This window comes from Danio rerio, chromosome 14 (assembly GCF_052040795.2).
Source record: "Danio rerio strain M-AB ecotype USA chromosome 14, GRCz13ab, whole genome shotgun sequence".
Taxonomy (NCBI): Eukaryota; Metazoa; Chordata; class Actinopteri; order Cypriniformes; family Danionidae; genus Danio; species Danio rerio.
This window is the reverse complement of record NC_141034.1, coordinates 25,807,029-25,821,742: the sequence shown is the minus strand read 5'-3', so window position 1 is coordinate 25,821,742 and position 14,714 is coordinate 25,807,029. Positions and strand designations below refer to the sequence as shown.

Below are 14,714 nucleotides of genomic sequence, written 5' to 3'. Positions count from 1 at the left end.
TAAACTCTCTATGCTATAGGGAGATACAATGAATAATTAAAAGTACACAAATAAATAATTCACAAAAAACGATTAGACAGAATGAGAAATTTTCTGAATATTGATATTTTTTAAACTAAAAATGAGTTTTATACTGAAAGAATATCAATGTGGCTGAGTTTTCTCAAATTGTAGGAGGGTCTAATTGACGAACAAGTCTTGTGTTGCAACTGTCTCCACTCCCCCCTGCTTAAAATTGTCTTAATTTTGATCCACTTCAAATGTTGACTATTGTAGTTCCACCAAACTTTACGATAAAATGGGAAACTTAGTACATTCTAAAATATACCACCATTTAAATCAGGGTGTCCAAACTCGATCCTGGAGGCCGGAGTCCTGCAAAGTTTAGTACCAAACCCAATCAGACACACATGGGCCAGCTAATCGAGCTTACTAGGCTTTAAAAAATGTAAAATCTGTAGGACACCAGCCCTCCAGGACCATGTTTGAATATGCGTCCGAATATAACTGACTACATTAAAATGCATTAAATTGTAGTTTTAAAGAATCAGTTATTATTAATCATCAGCTTTTAAATATAATGTTGATTAATGGGAGCCAGATATTTCAGCTCCATGGCTTCTCGGCTATAAGGAACCTACTACCCCTGGACCTAAGGAGCAGTGAGTCTTAAGTCTAGCACCTGCATCTCCTAACATGCATTTAATATTTTGTTCAGCAACGTTTCATCAATTGTTTTTATTTGTTTAGGGATGACTGCTGATGCTTGTTATAACTTAAGGCGCCCTCAAATGTCATTTACAAATAAAATGAATTATTAAATGGCAAAACAATACACATAAAAGCCAATTTTAATCTAGGAATTCTAGGTCTAATGACTCACTTTTTAAAATAAATTTAAATGAGAGCTGTGTAAAAATGAATGGCACCCAAAACAGGCTTGATTTGACAATTTACGTGTATATTATGTATATGAACATTGCACGCATATTTAATAAATGTTTCTATAACGTTACTGGTACAAATTGTATATAAATATCCATGTAACAATTGTTTTGTATTGTTTTATTTCTAACCATGCGTGCAGCACAAGTATTAAATACAAAAACATGGTCAAAAACTTTTGGATGCGATTAATCTTTATCCAGCACTAAATACGGTTGAAATCACAGCACAGATTAAAAATACAGAGTAGCTGATGAATACAACGATTACACAAGATACTCAACCAATAGTTTTATTTTCAGAGACATTATCAAATTCAGGTCAAATAAATTGAGGAGAAACCAGGCAAGGTTATATTGAGAATGTTTTTATTCCAAGAATTCCTCTAAGTGCTTAGAGCCTTACATATCGAAGTAAGCACTGGGACACTTAGCCTGCTCTCACACCTTTGAGTGAGCGAATGTGTCAATGTGTAGGCATGTCTGCATGTGTGTATCTGGTGGCAACAGTTAGCATGTCTACAATGAAATCAACCACACAATTTACTCAAATTCAAAACACAAAACAAAAAACCGAAAATTGAAAAATAAAAATATTCTGCGCTGGGGGAGGGAAGGTTGTACAGTAAAAGGGGCAGGGGAAGGACCCGTCACCAGGAAACAGTGACATCGCCTTGAGGTCAGAGGCTAACAGGTTAAAGATCGTCATCTTCATCTGGGAGAGCTGTTTCTGATGCCACCTAGAAAAAAAAAAAAAAAAAAAGAAAAAAAAAAACATTACATATTGAATGAAGTTTTGGCAGTTGCAGTAAGTTTGTATGTTTGTGTTATGAAAAATGTACATACTTTCAAGTCGTGCTCATACTGTGCAGCAAGTGTTGGGTCCATAGCAATTTCAGGTGGTGCAAGAGCAGGCATTTCCACAAACTCCAGATTGGGATCTCCAATCAGCTTCCGTGCGAGCCACAGGAAGGGCTTCTCAAAGTTATAATTACTCTTGGCAGAGATGTCATAGTACTGAGGAAAGAGAGAGACATCACATGAATGATCTGACAACCTGAACTGGCATTCACATCCACAGGAGAAACATCCTGAACACTCACATCACAACAGAATAGAAGCATTGACAAAATCTATCAGTGTATCAGATTAGCCAAAAAGTAGCATGAATACTTCTGATGCAAAATGTTGTTGATTGGTTTTTAAAATGTGGGTTTTAAATATAAAAGCGAAGGCAGATGAACATGATTTCACACTAGTGGTGCATGATTACAGCAAAAATGGACAGCTTGATATTTCGATTTTCTGGATTGTACTGTGCCGATATCTTGGCTGTTTTATGACTTTTAGATAAATGGAACAAAATCCATCAGTAGGTACCGGCCAGTCTGTGTTGTAGCTGGGTTAACCACCCAAAAAAAGGAAATAAATAAAAAAGCTCTCTCATGCACTTGTCATTTCAATCCTAGAGGCCTCACTGTTTTTTGGAATAGAAGTTATTTTAGATGAAATCCAAGCACTTTATGAAGCTCTATGTATAGAATATCCAGAAAAGAAATAAGTACCATTGTCAAACCATTTCACGTAACCCCAGTCATTCAACTAATTAAAGCTCAAAGAAAAACAAAACGAACAGTAAAAACAACCATCATAAATGTCTTGCACATCATGGGAGAGTGTGCATTTGCACTACAACACTTGCGTATTGCACTACAGACAACAAACACTTTGACCAGTGACCCTGCACCATGACCTGATGCAGAAGAGTAGACCTTGGTGAACAAAGACATTCATTTTTTTTCAGTCGATCCAAGTGTTTTCGGCTCTTTGTATGATTACAACAAAACTATTAAAGTCACATGGAACTTCTGTTTGGTTTGCAGGACTGTGGATGTTGTGGTCCAGGGAGTCAAGAGAGCTCTTGATTTTATTAAAAATATTGTAATATAGATTCTGGCAATGGGTTAGAACCAAATGAGGGTGAATAAATCAGTTGAATTTTTGGTTGAACCAATCCTTTAATGAGAAATTAAATTTAAAAGATAAAAATGATCCATTCAAACTGATAATTTATAAAGAAACAAGCAATTATGAATGAATCATTAAATCATAGACTTTTAATAAAATCTTATTTAAAAACAAGAGCAGAGATTCGCAAATCTGCTCCAGTTTTGTTTGGAATTGTTTGTTTATGATCACTTAAAAGAAATTTTTAAATGCCAAGTTAATTATGTGAATTTTGCATTCACAACTTTCAGTTTCACCAATTAACAGGCTGCAAAGTTAAAGTTTTTGCAGGGTTTCTGCAAGTTTCTTTTAAGTAAATTTTAAGACCCTAGTGAATTAAATTTTAGAGACTTACACAGATCAAAACATTAAGGATTTATTTTTTTAAATGGGCCAGCTACTTCTGTAGATAGTTTTTTGGATTAAAGGCAAATCATGTAAGGAATGTTAAACTTTAGTTTTCCTTCCCTGGATAGAGAACTTAATTTGCAAAAAAAAAAAAAAAAAAAAAGAAGAAGAAGAAGAAAGCTTAGATATGTATTGCTGATCAGGTGTCAGCTTCATAGGGTGGTTTTTACCTGGACAAAGAAAAATGAAGATTTGTTTTAAATGATTTTTGACCTACAACCCAATATTTAGGACCTACAACCCAATATTTCAGTGGATTTAAATTGTAAGGGCTTAAATTGTGTTTTTTTATTTTATTGAAGACCTCACGAATAAACAGTTTTGAATATTTTGTCTGGACAACAGTTGAACAGCAGCTCACACTAAATTGACAGCAATAAAACAGCACTTCATTTCACCCATCTAAATGAATTAAAGTCTGTCATATTTAGCGGAAGATTAATTTGATAAAAATCAGGAAGTGTTATATGAACTAAACCCATGCATGGATTATTTGTTGACGTTTCTATCATTCTATCTTTAAAATGATGCAACATACCTGTAGATTCTTCTTACGGTGAAACACGATGCTCTTTGCTTTGACCTTCCTGTCCTTGATGTCCACTTTGTTACCACAAAGCACTATGGGAATGTTCTCGCACACGCGCACCAAGTCACGATGCCAGTTGGGCACATTTTTGTAGGTCACTCGAGAAGTTACATCAAACATGATGATTGCACATTGAGCTAGAAAAACAGAAACACATGTTAATCCACTGTTGCCTCATCAGCAAAGCATATAAACAGAAGAGTTTCATACCCTGGATGTAATAGCCATCTCTCAGGCCACCGAACTTCTCCTGTCCGGCTGTGTCCCATACATTATATTTGATGGCTCCTCTGTTAGTGTGGAAGACCAGGGGATGTACCTCAACTCCAAGTGTAGCTAAAACGACACAATTAAAAGCAGCATATTAATGTCAGGATCACACAAGTCGCACATTCTTCCAGAAGTTTCACTGAGATGTCACCTGAATAAGTGTTTCATGTGAAGCAAACACTTACCAACATATTTCTTTTCAAACTCCCCAGTCAAGTGTCTCTTCACGAAGGTGGTTTTCCCCGTACCTCCATCACCTACCAGAACCAGCTGTGGTTGGGGGGAGAAAAAAAAAATTCGACATTAGCAAAACTAGCATCACATAAGCAGCCCTTCAAATTGGTTAGACAGACCTTAAAAGAAAATAATTGCTTGGATAAAACAGTCATTTATGACCTCACAGATACAATTTGCTATAGATTACACAAGGGCATTACAGGCATAGATATAAAGATGGGATCTAACCGCAATGATCAATTTATTATTAGTAATGATGGAAGACTATCCCAATTGTCAAATTGTCAACCCAATTTGAGTTTGCACTTAAATTATCTTACGTATGTATATCAGGGCTCGACAATAAGGACTGCCCGATGGCCCAGGCCCAGCATGCGAGACACTCAGGAGAGTACACAATTGTTACTGGCCCGATCAGGGTGCTGCCGTGTTGCTAAAGTTTTATTTTGGATGTGAATGTTTGTCAATCGTGCCCAAATAGGGTGCTTTTCACACCTTGACATTTTTTACGAAACCGATCTTGTTTGCCCAGTAAGCGTGGTTTGTTTGGCATTTGTAAAACTAGTAATCGGGTCCTGATCTGCCCCGAAACAATTGGTCCGAGACTGCCTGAATGAGGTGTTCTCGGCTTAATTGAACAACTCTGGAGTGGATCAATTGTATTAACCAAAAGATCCAATAAACTAACAAATCAGGCTAAATCCGTGTTTTATGGTTGTGTAATAGCCACATATATGGCTTTACGAAGTAAGGGTGTCACAATCCTCCAAATCCCTGATTCGATTACATTTTCGATTCTAAAGTCACGGTTCGATTCGATTTAAAAAAGAACAATTAAATAATCATAAATGAATAATACAGTAAATGAATAAAAATAAGTTACAAACATAATTGCCATCCGGAAATCACTTTCCGCGAGACTCGTGAATAGGCAGTGATCTGTGTCCTTATAATGGCATCAGTAAAAAAAGGTCCACAACCAACAGGACCAAGCCAACAGTATCTAAGGCGTTCGCTAAAATTACCAAGTACAAGTGTAAAAGTGAAAGATTGAAGCAGTCTACTGACCCGCTGACTGCCTGGACTGCTGTCTTGAGCAGATGACAATGTGTGTGCCTGCCTGTGTGTATGTGGTCACGTGATGTGCGTTTTCAGCGGTAGTGAGGAAGGAGGGCTGCTCAGAAATGCAAGACGTCTGTGTGGATGTGGATCATTATAAAATGCCATTCAGGGCCTACTCACACTATGCCATCCGTACCGTGCCCAGGCCCATTTCACGGATCATTTGAGAAGTGTGAGTGCGCTGAATCGGGCTCAACCACGGTTCACTTGGCCGGCCCTGGCCTGGTTGGAAGAGGTAGGCCTGAGCGCAGTTCACTTGGGCTTTGGCGCGGTACGCTTGTAGTATGAGTGCAAAATGCGCCAAAGCCCGAAACTGAAAGCGAGACGTCTATTAAGTAACTTTTATATGAATTTATTAATCATTCTTACTGTTCAGTGAACACAAACTGCCGTAGGTTATTAAAGACATAAACCCCTCACTGCACCACAGCTACGCTCCTTCAGCAGACCTCCTCATTCCTGCAGCACAAGAGCTTTATGATTATGAGCGCCAAAAGTGGCGGATCTGTTTGGCAAAATATTTGACTCTGGTCACCGCATCCCTAATGACTGTTTGGCGAAATTTGACTGCATATCAAACGACTGAAACAATATAACTAGAGAAATCTCCACTGTGCTGCTGAGTGAGAGCGCTTCTCACTGAATAGCACAGCAGCGATGACGCAAGCCTGCCGAGGCCTGATTGTGGTGTGAGTGCGGGCCATCGGGGGAGACGGGAGAGGGGACAAGCGTGCTTTGGCACGGTTCGAGGCAACTGTACCTAGTGTGAGTATGGCCTTAAAAAACAAGACTTATTAATGTTAAGGGCCTGACTGGATTGGAGGGTGGAGGATCACGATGCCGGTGTTGTCTATCGGCCCAACCCTAATACATAGCAGAGCTTGCAAAGAGTCTTTTTTTCCGACAACACGAACGTTGACAACATAACTTACTGGAAATCCAAAATACTTCCACACCGGCTACTTCATTGAAAGAGGAGAGGGTTTAAGTTCTGTCGACGGGTCTCCTGCATCTGCAGTTCAACAAGAGTGTTTCTTTTTTTTGGGGCTTGGCAACATCGACGATTCCATTTTTTGATTCGATAATCGAAATGGAGCATGAATTTCAATCCAATTAAAATAGAAATTGTGACACCCTTATAACGAAGAGAGAAATACAAGTGGGGATATCATTCCTACCGGCAAATGTGCATTTGATATCAAATACGAAAGTGAAAGCATGCCAAAATATTAATGAGCCGTTTATTCAATAGAAAAGCTGACAAATTACATCTGATCATTTTCTTCATTTTAACTGTACAATTTTTTGCAATAGGCCTATTGTTAAATGTTTTGTTTATTTCTGCACTGACACCTCAAAAGAAAGCTCAAAATTGATCTGCTTCCAACAGGTTTTTAAAAAACATTAATTCAATAAATAGAATTTTACAAAACATGACAACTAAAATGAAGCTATGAGAAAGTCTTACCTCTCTGATTTATATTTGGTGATAATGTGGGCATTAAAATTAAAAGATAGATAGATAGGCGGAAATATATACATCTATCCATCCATCTCCCCCCTCAAATTTAAATACATCACAATTGTATTTCTTTTAACTGTCAGTTGTATTTAAAGAAAAGTTATGATGAAGCAATGTTTTGCTTTTGACATTTAAAATTTGTGGCTAAAAATGAGCTATTAACTTTTTTTTATGGGGCCAGTGAAAATTTTGGCAGGGCAAGTAAAAATCCTAACTACTGGCTTGATTGGGCCAGTAGAAAATTCTTAGCACTGTATAACCCTTTTACAGCTTGAAAAGAAATTAAGATATGGATTTTTTTTTATATCCTATAAAATACATCTCCCACATGTAAAACAGTGATGGTCAATGGGGTAACATTATACAAATGTAATAAATTAAGATCTAAAGGTCTAATTGTTTTTAAAATTTAATATACAGCCACTACTATCAATAAAGCTTCATTTTATGTCATATTACATCTACATTTCAACAGGGCAAATTAATTTTAAAGGAAATCAATCCTGGGTTTAGGAATCAATAGAAAACACTAGAATGCAAGTATGAGGCAAGAAAAACTATCGGGCAGTTTGTGGAGGTTAAAAACTATGAGAAACATCTAATTTAAAACTATACCATTAGGAATAATGGCAATAACTACAATAGCAATGGTAATTTGTGTCAACAAAAGTTTCAATATTATCCAACTATAATAATATTGCTAAAGGGTCAAAATTAGAAGATTCTGCCCTGGTAAGTCTTGACAATATTAAATTATATAAAGCAATGTTGTACAGATTGTTGTAATAGACTATAATACAGAAACTAAAATAACAAAATATAAAACAAACTGGTTAAAGACAATTACACAAATTTAACATCATTTACTAAATAACTACAGTTTATTAGTAATAATAAACAATTATATGTAGTATAGTATGTAGTAAAAAATATCCTTAAATTCAGCATCAAGTGGGTTCTCGCGCTTCAATGCACTCGTTATCAGCAAGGAGTCTGCGAATTCACTAACGTTACGAAACAGTTTAGAAACTTAATGTGATGAACATGTAAACACTCAAACTGGGGCTTTAATTTGTTACCACAGACTGTCGTGCCTTTAAAGTGAAAGTGTAAGTTACCTTAAACTGAACTTGTGGCTCGTTCTCCGCCATCGCTGTACTGTGAGTGTGTGTTGGTCTTTGTGCTGCAGTCACTCTGCGGGAGAGATGGCGGGACGGTTAGTCACATCACACAAAGGCCGCACCAATTCCAAATAAAGGCCACGGGACCACAAGATTACTCAAATAAACCTTTTCGAGCCAATATTAAAAACAAAACCGCTTTTAGAACTTAAAACAAACAAATGTAATGCTCATTGAACAACACGCAGATCTAAATAAGGGGATGCGCGCGAACACACGAGGCCGCTGCCGCTGAAGCCTAAACTTCACAATACAGCGGCCGCCCGAAGGCCTCAAACAGGCCGTCAACATGAAAATCAACAAATAGCGAATTTAGTAGTTTTTAGAAATCCAGAAATTAGTTTAGTTGACAGAACTTAAAACGAAGTAAGTGTTGTTTCCGCGGCTCCAAGATCGCGCGCTACCAACAACTCGGGATGGCGCTACGACAGAGATGAGCCATGATGAAACACTCAAAACTGCACATCTGCGGCCAATAAAACGATCAGACTGACTTACTAGCGCCTGGGCACTGCAGAAAAGCTTTCAGATGTGTTTAGTCGGCGCTGAAAATAAAACGTGTTAGTGAAAAGAGTGTGTGATGAGATGAACGCAGTCGTTCCGCACTCACCGGTGTTGAAGTGATCGAGGAAGAGAGCAAATGGCTGCGCCCGCGCGGGATTCAGCATGGCTCACATAAACGCTTCCGCCCCACCACGTGACCTGCTGCTGCCGCGGGACAACAGCGTCATTTAGTGGCAGAAGAGCGAACCTTTTACAGCATATCACTCAATTTTCTTCGGCTTTAGTTCTTACTTTATCATGAGTGAAGAGCGAATAGATTAAAGGCATAAGTCACCCAAAATGAAAGTTCTGTAGACATTTATTCACTCTTTACTTGTTTCAAAACTAACTAGTTTTCTTTTTTAAATAAAAACCGACATTTTTAAGAAAGCTGGAAATCTGTAACCTTTGAAAGAGATGTGTGCACAATTTCCAAGACAAAATCCTGCCCCAACCAGGCAATGAATCTTCTGCCCGCTGAATAAAACGAGAGATAAAGGTAAGGAGCAGGTTGCCCTCTCAAGTGTCACCTTTGAGGACAGAAACACTGAAGGTAAATACATACAATTGTTACATTATGAAATTCAATTTGCACGTACGTACTAAAATAGTAATACAGCATGTTTTGGTCGATGTGCCCCTCTTTAGATCAAGATTCTTTAATAGATTGTTCTCTGAGTCATGAACTTCAGAAAATTGAGCAGAACGTCCAGCTCCAATTCCATTTCCAGCAAGACATCCAGCTCCAGCAGCCCGTCCAGCTTCAATTCCAGCAGCCTGCCCTTGATGATCAGCAGGTTCAACATCTGGCTCAAGACTTCAACGGTATATTGACCTTTATATGTATTTTGTCAACAATGTTCATGCTATGTTCCAACATCATAATATGTGTTAGCTATCTACCGGTACTTAATGTTTTATAGAAGCCTTTTTTCCTAAATCGAGTTGTGGAGACATGTGAAATAACCCTAAGGAAAGTTGTTCCTAATACATATGGAAATATTCCTTTTTATATGTTCACTAATGATAACTCCAATTACTTTACTTTTTGTAGGTGACATTTTGGGCTGCTATAAAATTGTACAAAAGCTTGGTAAGGGAGGACACGGCACAGTCTTCAAAGCGATTTGCTTGATGGACGGTCTTGAGGAACTACATTTTTACTCACTACATCTTAGCTAAATGTTTCTCTCACTGCCTGTTCAGGTCCTTTTATTGTGTCACGTTACATTGAAAACGTTTAATAAATGTGACTAATTCACCAACATTACAATTGTTGTGTTTTGTTAATCAGGTGGCATTGAAGGTTGTTTTGAAGAGGAACAATATGGATTATCTCAGCATTGTAGTTCTCTTGATTTTTAGTTCAAGATATGTTAATTATAGCCAAAAAAAGAATTTTCAAACATCACTGACAACAAATTTCTATCTTCTACAGCCTGGTCATCCTACTCCCCTTTCATTAGAAGTTGCACTAACAATACTTGCTAACGAAGGATTCCTCAGATCATCCAGATGCTGGAGTGGCAGGAGCTGCCAGACTCTTACATCATGGTTTTGGAGCACCCCTTACCCTGCAAAGACCTTTTTGACTTCCTGGAGCACTATGAAGGAACCCTCAGTGAAGACGTGGCACGGTACATCATGTGGCAGGTAGTGCAGGCTGCCCACATGTGCTGTCAAAGAGGAATCCTCCATCGCGACATTAAATTAGACAACCTGCTAATCAACAAGGACACCTATGAAGTCAAGCTTATTGACTTTGGGTGCGGTGACATCCTAAAAACATCAGCCTGATTCTGTGGTATATTGTCCTTCAAGTCTGTAGTTAAGGACCTAAATTCTAACAAGCAGCTACACCATATTTTGAAAAGCATAAGCTTTCTTACTGTAACTAATAAAGAATATCTTTTTTTCCAGGAAAAGAAATGTACAGCCCTTCTGAGTATCAATCAACAGGCGGATACTACAGCAAATCTGCAACCATTTGGTCACTGAAGATCCTTTTATTTGAACTGCTGTGCAGAAAGCCTCCAGAAAACATTGACCTGGACATGACCCATGCATGGCTGTAGTCAAAATTTGGATTGTCAAATGGTGAGCTTGCCATTCACCACAGCACATTAAGCCAACTGTTAATCTAATTCACACGCTGTAATATTTCAGTACTTTTTCAAGGGTTTTGGACCATCAAATCTTATTGTTTGGATAAGGATTATCAAAGCAAATAGATTTAGGTAATGATCTTAGATAAGAACTCTCCCATCTTTCTCCACAGAGTGCTGCAACCTGGTTCAGCCTTGCCTGCAGAGTAGCTGGATGCCAAATGCCAGACTGATTCGTTTTTTTATTTTTCATTTTGACTACATTTTAGTCTTATAATTTGTGCAAGGACCTTCAAAAAGTCTTTGGTCTAAAACTGCCAAACACTGAGCTGCCATTCTCCATATTCCAAAAGGTTCTTGTGACCACAAAAAGTTCAGCACATCACTTTCAAAGGTTCTCAGTTAGATTAGCATTTTGCTGACTGACATGCCTTGCAAGTTTCCTGCCAAGTAACAAGACATTTATGCCAATACCTATGGTTCCTTTACCCAGCTGCCTCAGTTGCAAATGTTTTGGACAAAGCTGTACTAAAGGGTCCTTCAGTTTCTGTCATTATTCAAAGGAGGGATGTTACCTCAGGCCACAAAATCCGGGGCCTTCTCTTCATGAAACTCTAGCAAAGCATTGTTTCACAACCACCATTGTGTCTGTAATGGCTTGCTGAGAAGAAGCTCCTGCCCTGTCCTCATCCGAGAGATCTGTCAAGACTTACAGATCCTGACAAAAACCTCTTAGGAAAGCTCATCTCCCAATTCCTAACATGCTGTATAGAGGGAGCCTCTTGAGCATGTTGAGCAGCTGAATCAACTGAACTATTTCAAAACACACACAATTATTTAAAGAAACTTTGTTTACAGATTCTGAAGTATTATGTTTATGCTTCTATCTCTTCTTTTGAATTGTTTGATGCACTCTCTGTGGTGCACTGTTTGCACCAGGTTGCATTATGCACTTTACATGGCCAGACCATTTTATTCCTCAATCCTTGGTTCTGTGGGTTTTTGATTTGTTTATGTATCTCTGTTTTGTGTAGTTGTGTGTGTTTTTATGTGGCATCTAGATTAGCATGGTCTCATTTCACTGTGTACTGTTGAAATGACAATAAAAGCTCTTTGAATTTGAACTTGCTCATCTCACTATCTAAGCCTTCTTGGTTTTAAAACTGTACATGTTGCTAGGTTGTTTAATAAACTAAGACAAAAACCATAACCACAGTGAAAAGAGCTTAGGATGAGCTGCAGTGGGTACCGACCTCATGGATCAGACCAACTGACCAGTCCTAATATCAACAGATACGAAGAGAAGAGCTCAGCCATACTACATGACTGCAGATGGATTTCAATATTTGCATCAATATGGAAAACTGTTTTTTCAATAGAGACAGGAATGTGTGTTTTTTTTGTAAAATTGATACAAAAGTTTCTGTTTGGACATTGTGTTTGCCCATGTGAAAAATAAAATAATAAAACGTAACCTATATTAAGCTGTCCAAAGGAGATTTGGTATTTTTGAAGTTGATTTTTAGGTTTTTCAAGAACAGTGTTATAACGTCACTTCTAAACTTTCAATTTAACATTAAATGGTGTTAAAGTCATACAGTAGATTAGGGGTCACCAACCCTGTTCCTGGAGAGCTACCTTCCTGCAGAATTCAGTCCCAACCCTGATCAAACACACCTAAACCAATTAATATTACCTATAGCAGCACTTGATAATTACAAACAGGTGCGTTTGGTCAGGGTTGCAACTGAAATGTGCAGGAAGGTAGCTCTCCAGGAACAGGGTTGGTGACCCCTGCAGTAGACAGACTGAAATATGTCATAATTTTCTTTGGAACATAAAAACTGTTGGGAACTGATGAAAAGGGTGAAATAAAGCCAAGTAAATAGTAACATGTTTCATTTTGGGGTGTATTATTGGTTTAAATAATACAAAAACAAGATGTTTTGATATTTTGTGTACTTTTTATTTTTGGATGAAATATCTCTCTAACAATAATCATGTAAGTTCTAGCAATAAATCATCAGATAAAAAGTCAAATCTATGTGCCGCTTAGAAAAAAATGACTTGCTCCTTGATTGTCTTAGTGAAATGAAGGCTTGGATGGCTTTTATTTTTTAAGCCCTAATGACAACAAAACAGAAATAAGGGTTTTTGTGGGTACCATTGTGACTCTTCTGTTCAATTTGGGATCGTAAACTCAGCATATGAAGCCTATACAGTTAATAATTTAAGGGTGAAATTTGATTTTGAAATTTGAAGACAACTAGCAAAAATTAAGCAATATATACCAAAACAACAGTGTGAGACAGTAATCCATGCTGTGACAACTCTGTTAGATTACTGTAATGTATTGTATGTGACGAGTATCAGGTCACCATTTGCCCACTTGCAAATGGTGCAAAATTCTGCAGCACACCTGTTAACTGGTATTCGCAAACATGGCCACATTTCCCTGTGTTAGCTTCGCTTGTTCTCTCACTTGTTCTCTCACGCCAGTATATCAGTTTCTCTTGATTGAGCCAAAAAACATAAGCTTAGAAGGGATTATTCTTTTGCTGTTATAAGTCATTTTGGAATGAATTGCTGCTGCCCATTAGTAAAGCCTCTTTCATGTTCTCATTTAAATTAGCTATTAAATTTTGTTTTTTCATTGACATTTGACACCTGATCTTAAAAACTGTTTATACATATATATTAGTTGGGTAAGCTGTGTTTGATTAGGGTTGGAGCAAAACTGTGCAGAGCTGCGACCCTCCAGAAATTGAATTTGAGACCTATGCATTAGTGCAGGGGTGTCCAAGCTCAGTCTTGGATGGCTAGTGTCCTGCAGATTTTAGCTCCAACTTGCCTCAACACAGCTGCAAGGATGTTTCTAGAAATTCAAGTAAGAGCTTGATTAGCTAGCCCATGTGTGTCTGATTGAGGTTGTAACTAAACTTCACAGGACACTGGACCCTCCAGGACCGAGTTTGGACACCTCTGCATTGGGGCAAGTAAATAGTAGCATGTGTTTTATTTTTGGGTGTATTATTTGTTTAAATGATAAAAAAAAAAAAAAAGATATTTTTGATTGAAATTCTGCAATTCCTAGTACCTATTTTTGCTATGGAAGTTTAAATTTTCTTTAAAATATCAGCTTTTGTGTTCAGCTGAAAATATAGTCACAATGAGCATTTTCAGTTTTGGATGAATAATCTCGTTAAGTCTTACCATGAACAATCTTAGTAATGAATACATTTTGTTGTTTTTTTTTTTGTGAGTTAACAACACCACTTAGATTAAAATGACTCATATAAGGCTGTTATTTTACAAGTCACTTTTGTTACTTTAAAGTTATTTTTCAATGTATTAAACATAACATTAGCAAATAATAAAATTCTTTTATTAGTTTTTTTTTTTTTTTAAACAAGTTATTTTTTATAAGTGTTTTTTGAGCATAACTGCACCGGTCACTTTGTGTAACATTGGACTGTACCTCATACTACCTCCCTGTATTAGGGCACTGTCACTTTATCCTATTTACAAGCTTTTTGCACTAAATACGGTCTTGCATTATAATGTATGTTTTGCACTATATACTGTTTTGCATTTGCACAACTCTGGTTTGCACTCTTTGCCATTAGTCTTTAACTGTAATTGTACTGTTTACAATTTGTTTATGTTTTACTGATATTTTTAGATTATATTATATGTGTATTTCTATTTATTGTAATTTCTTTTTAAAATTCTACTTTCTGTACCAATATAATCTGATCTGCATCTATAGGGTCTAAGAGTAACGCA

At 37.3% G+C, this 14,714-nt stretch overlaps 1 protein-coding gene and 1 long non-coding RNA gene across 5 annotated transcripts; one reads left to right on the top strand and one right to left on the bottom strand.

Annotated features, from left to right (window-relative positions):
• Window positions 1–1,050: 1,050 nt before the first annotated feature.
• Window positions 1,051–9,022, bottom strand: ran (RAN, member RAS oncogene family). 4 transcript variants are annotated; one of them, NM_131309.4, is made up of 7 exons: window positions 8,891–9,022; window positions 8,218–8,293; window positions 4,404–4,488; window positions 4,159–4,284; window positions 3,898–4,085; window positions 1,791–1,961; window positions 1,051–1,684 (listed from the first exon to the last, which is right to left on the bottom strand). In NM_131309.4, exons 2-7 carry the CDS (start codon window positions 8,248–8,250, stop codon window positions 1,640–1,642), a joined length of 648 nt encoding a protein of 215 aa, NP_571384.1. In that variant the 5' UTR covers window positions 8,251–8,293; window positions 8,891–9,022; the 3' UTR covers window positions 1,051–1,639. The 4 variants fall into 4 exon arrangements, 2 of the variants coding, with proteins under 2 accessions (NP_571384.1, XP_087136225.1); XR_015506612.1 differs by having other exon boundaries at window positions 1,297–1,684; window positions 1,791–3,058; window positions 3,165–4,085; window positions 8,779–8,932; XR_015506611.1 differs by having other exon boundaries at window positions 1,297–1,684; window positions 1,791–3,058; window positions 3,165–4,085; window positions 8,891–8,932.
• A 52-nt stretch (window positions 9,023–9,074) lies between these two features.
• Window positions 9,075–12,052, top strand: LOC103908747 (uncharacterized). Its single transcript, XR_015507457.1, has 6 exons — window positions 9,075–9,376; window positions 9,472–9,648; window positions 9,878–10,168; window positions 10,262–10,627; window positions 10,744–10,957; window positions 11,061–12,052. It is a non-coding gene; the product is annotated as an uncharacterized LOC103908747 (long non-coding RNA).
• Window positions 12,053–14,714: the final 2,662 nt, after the last annotated feature.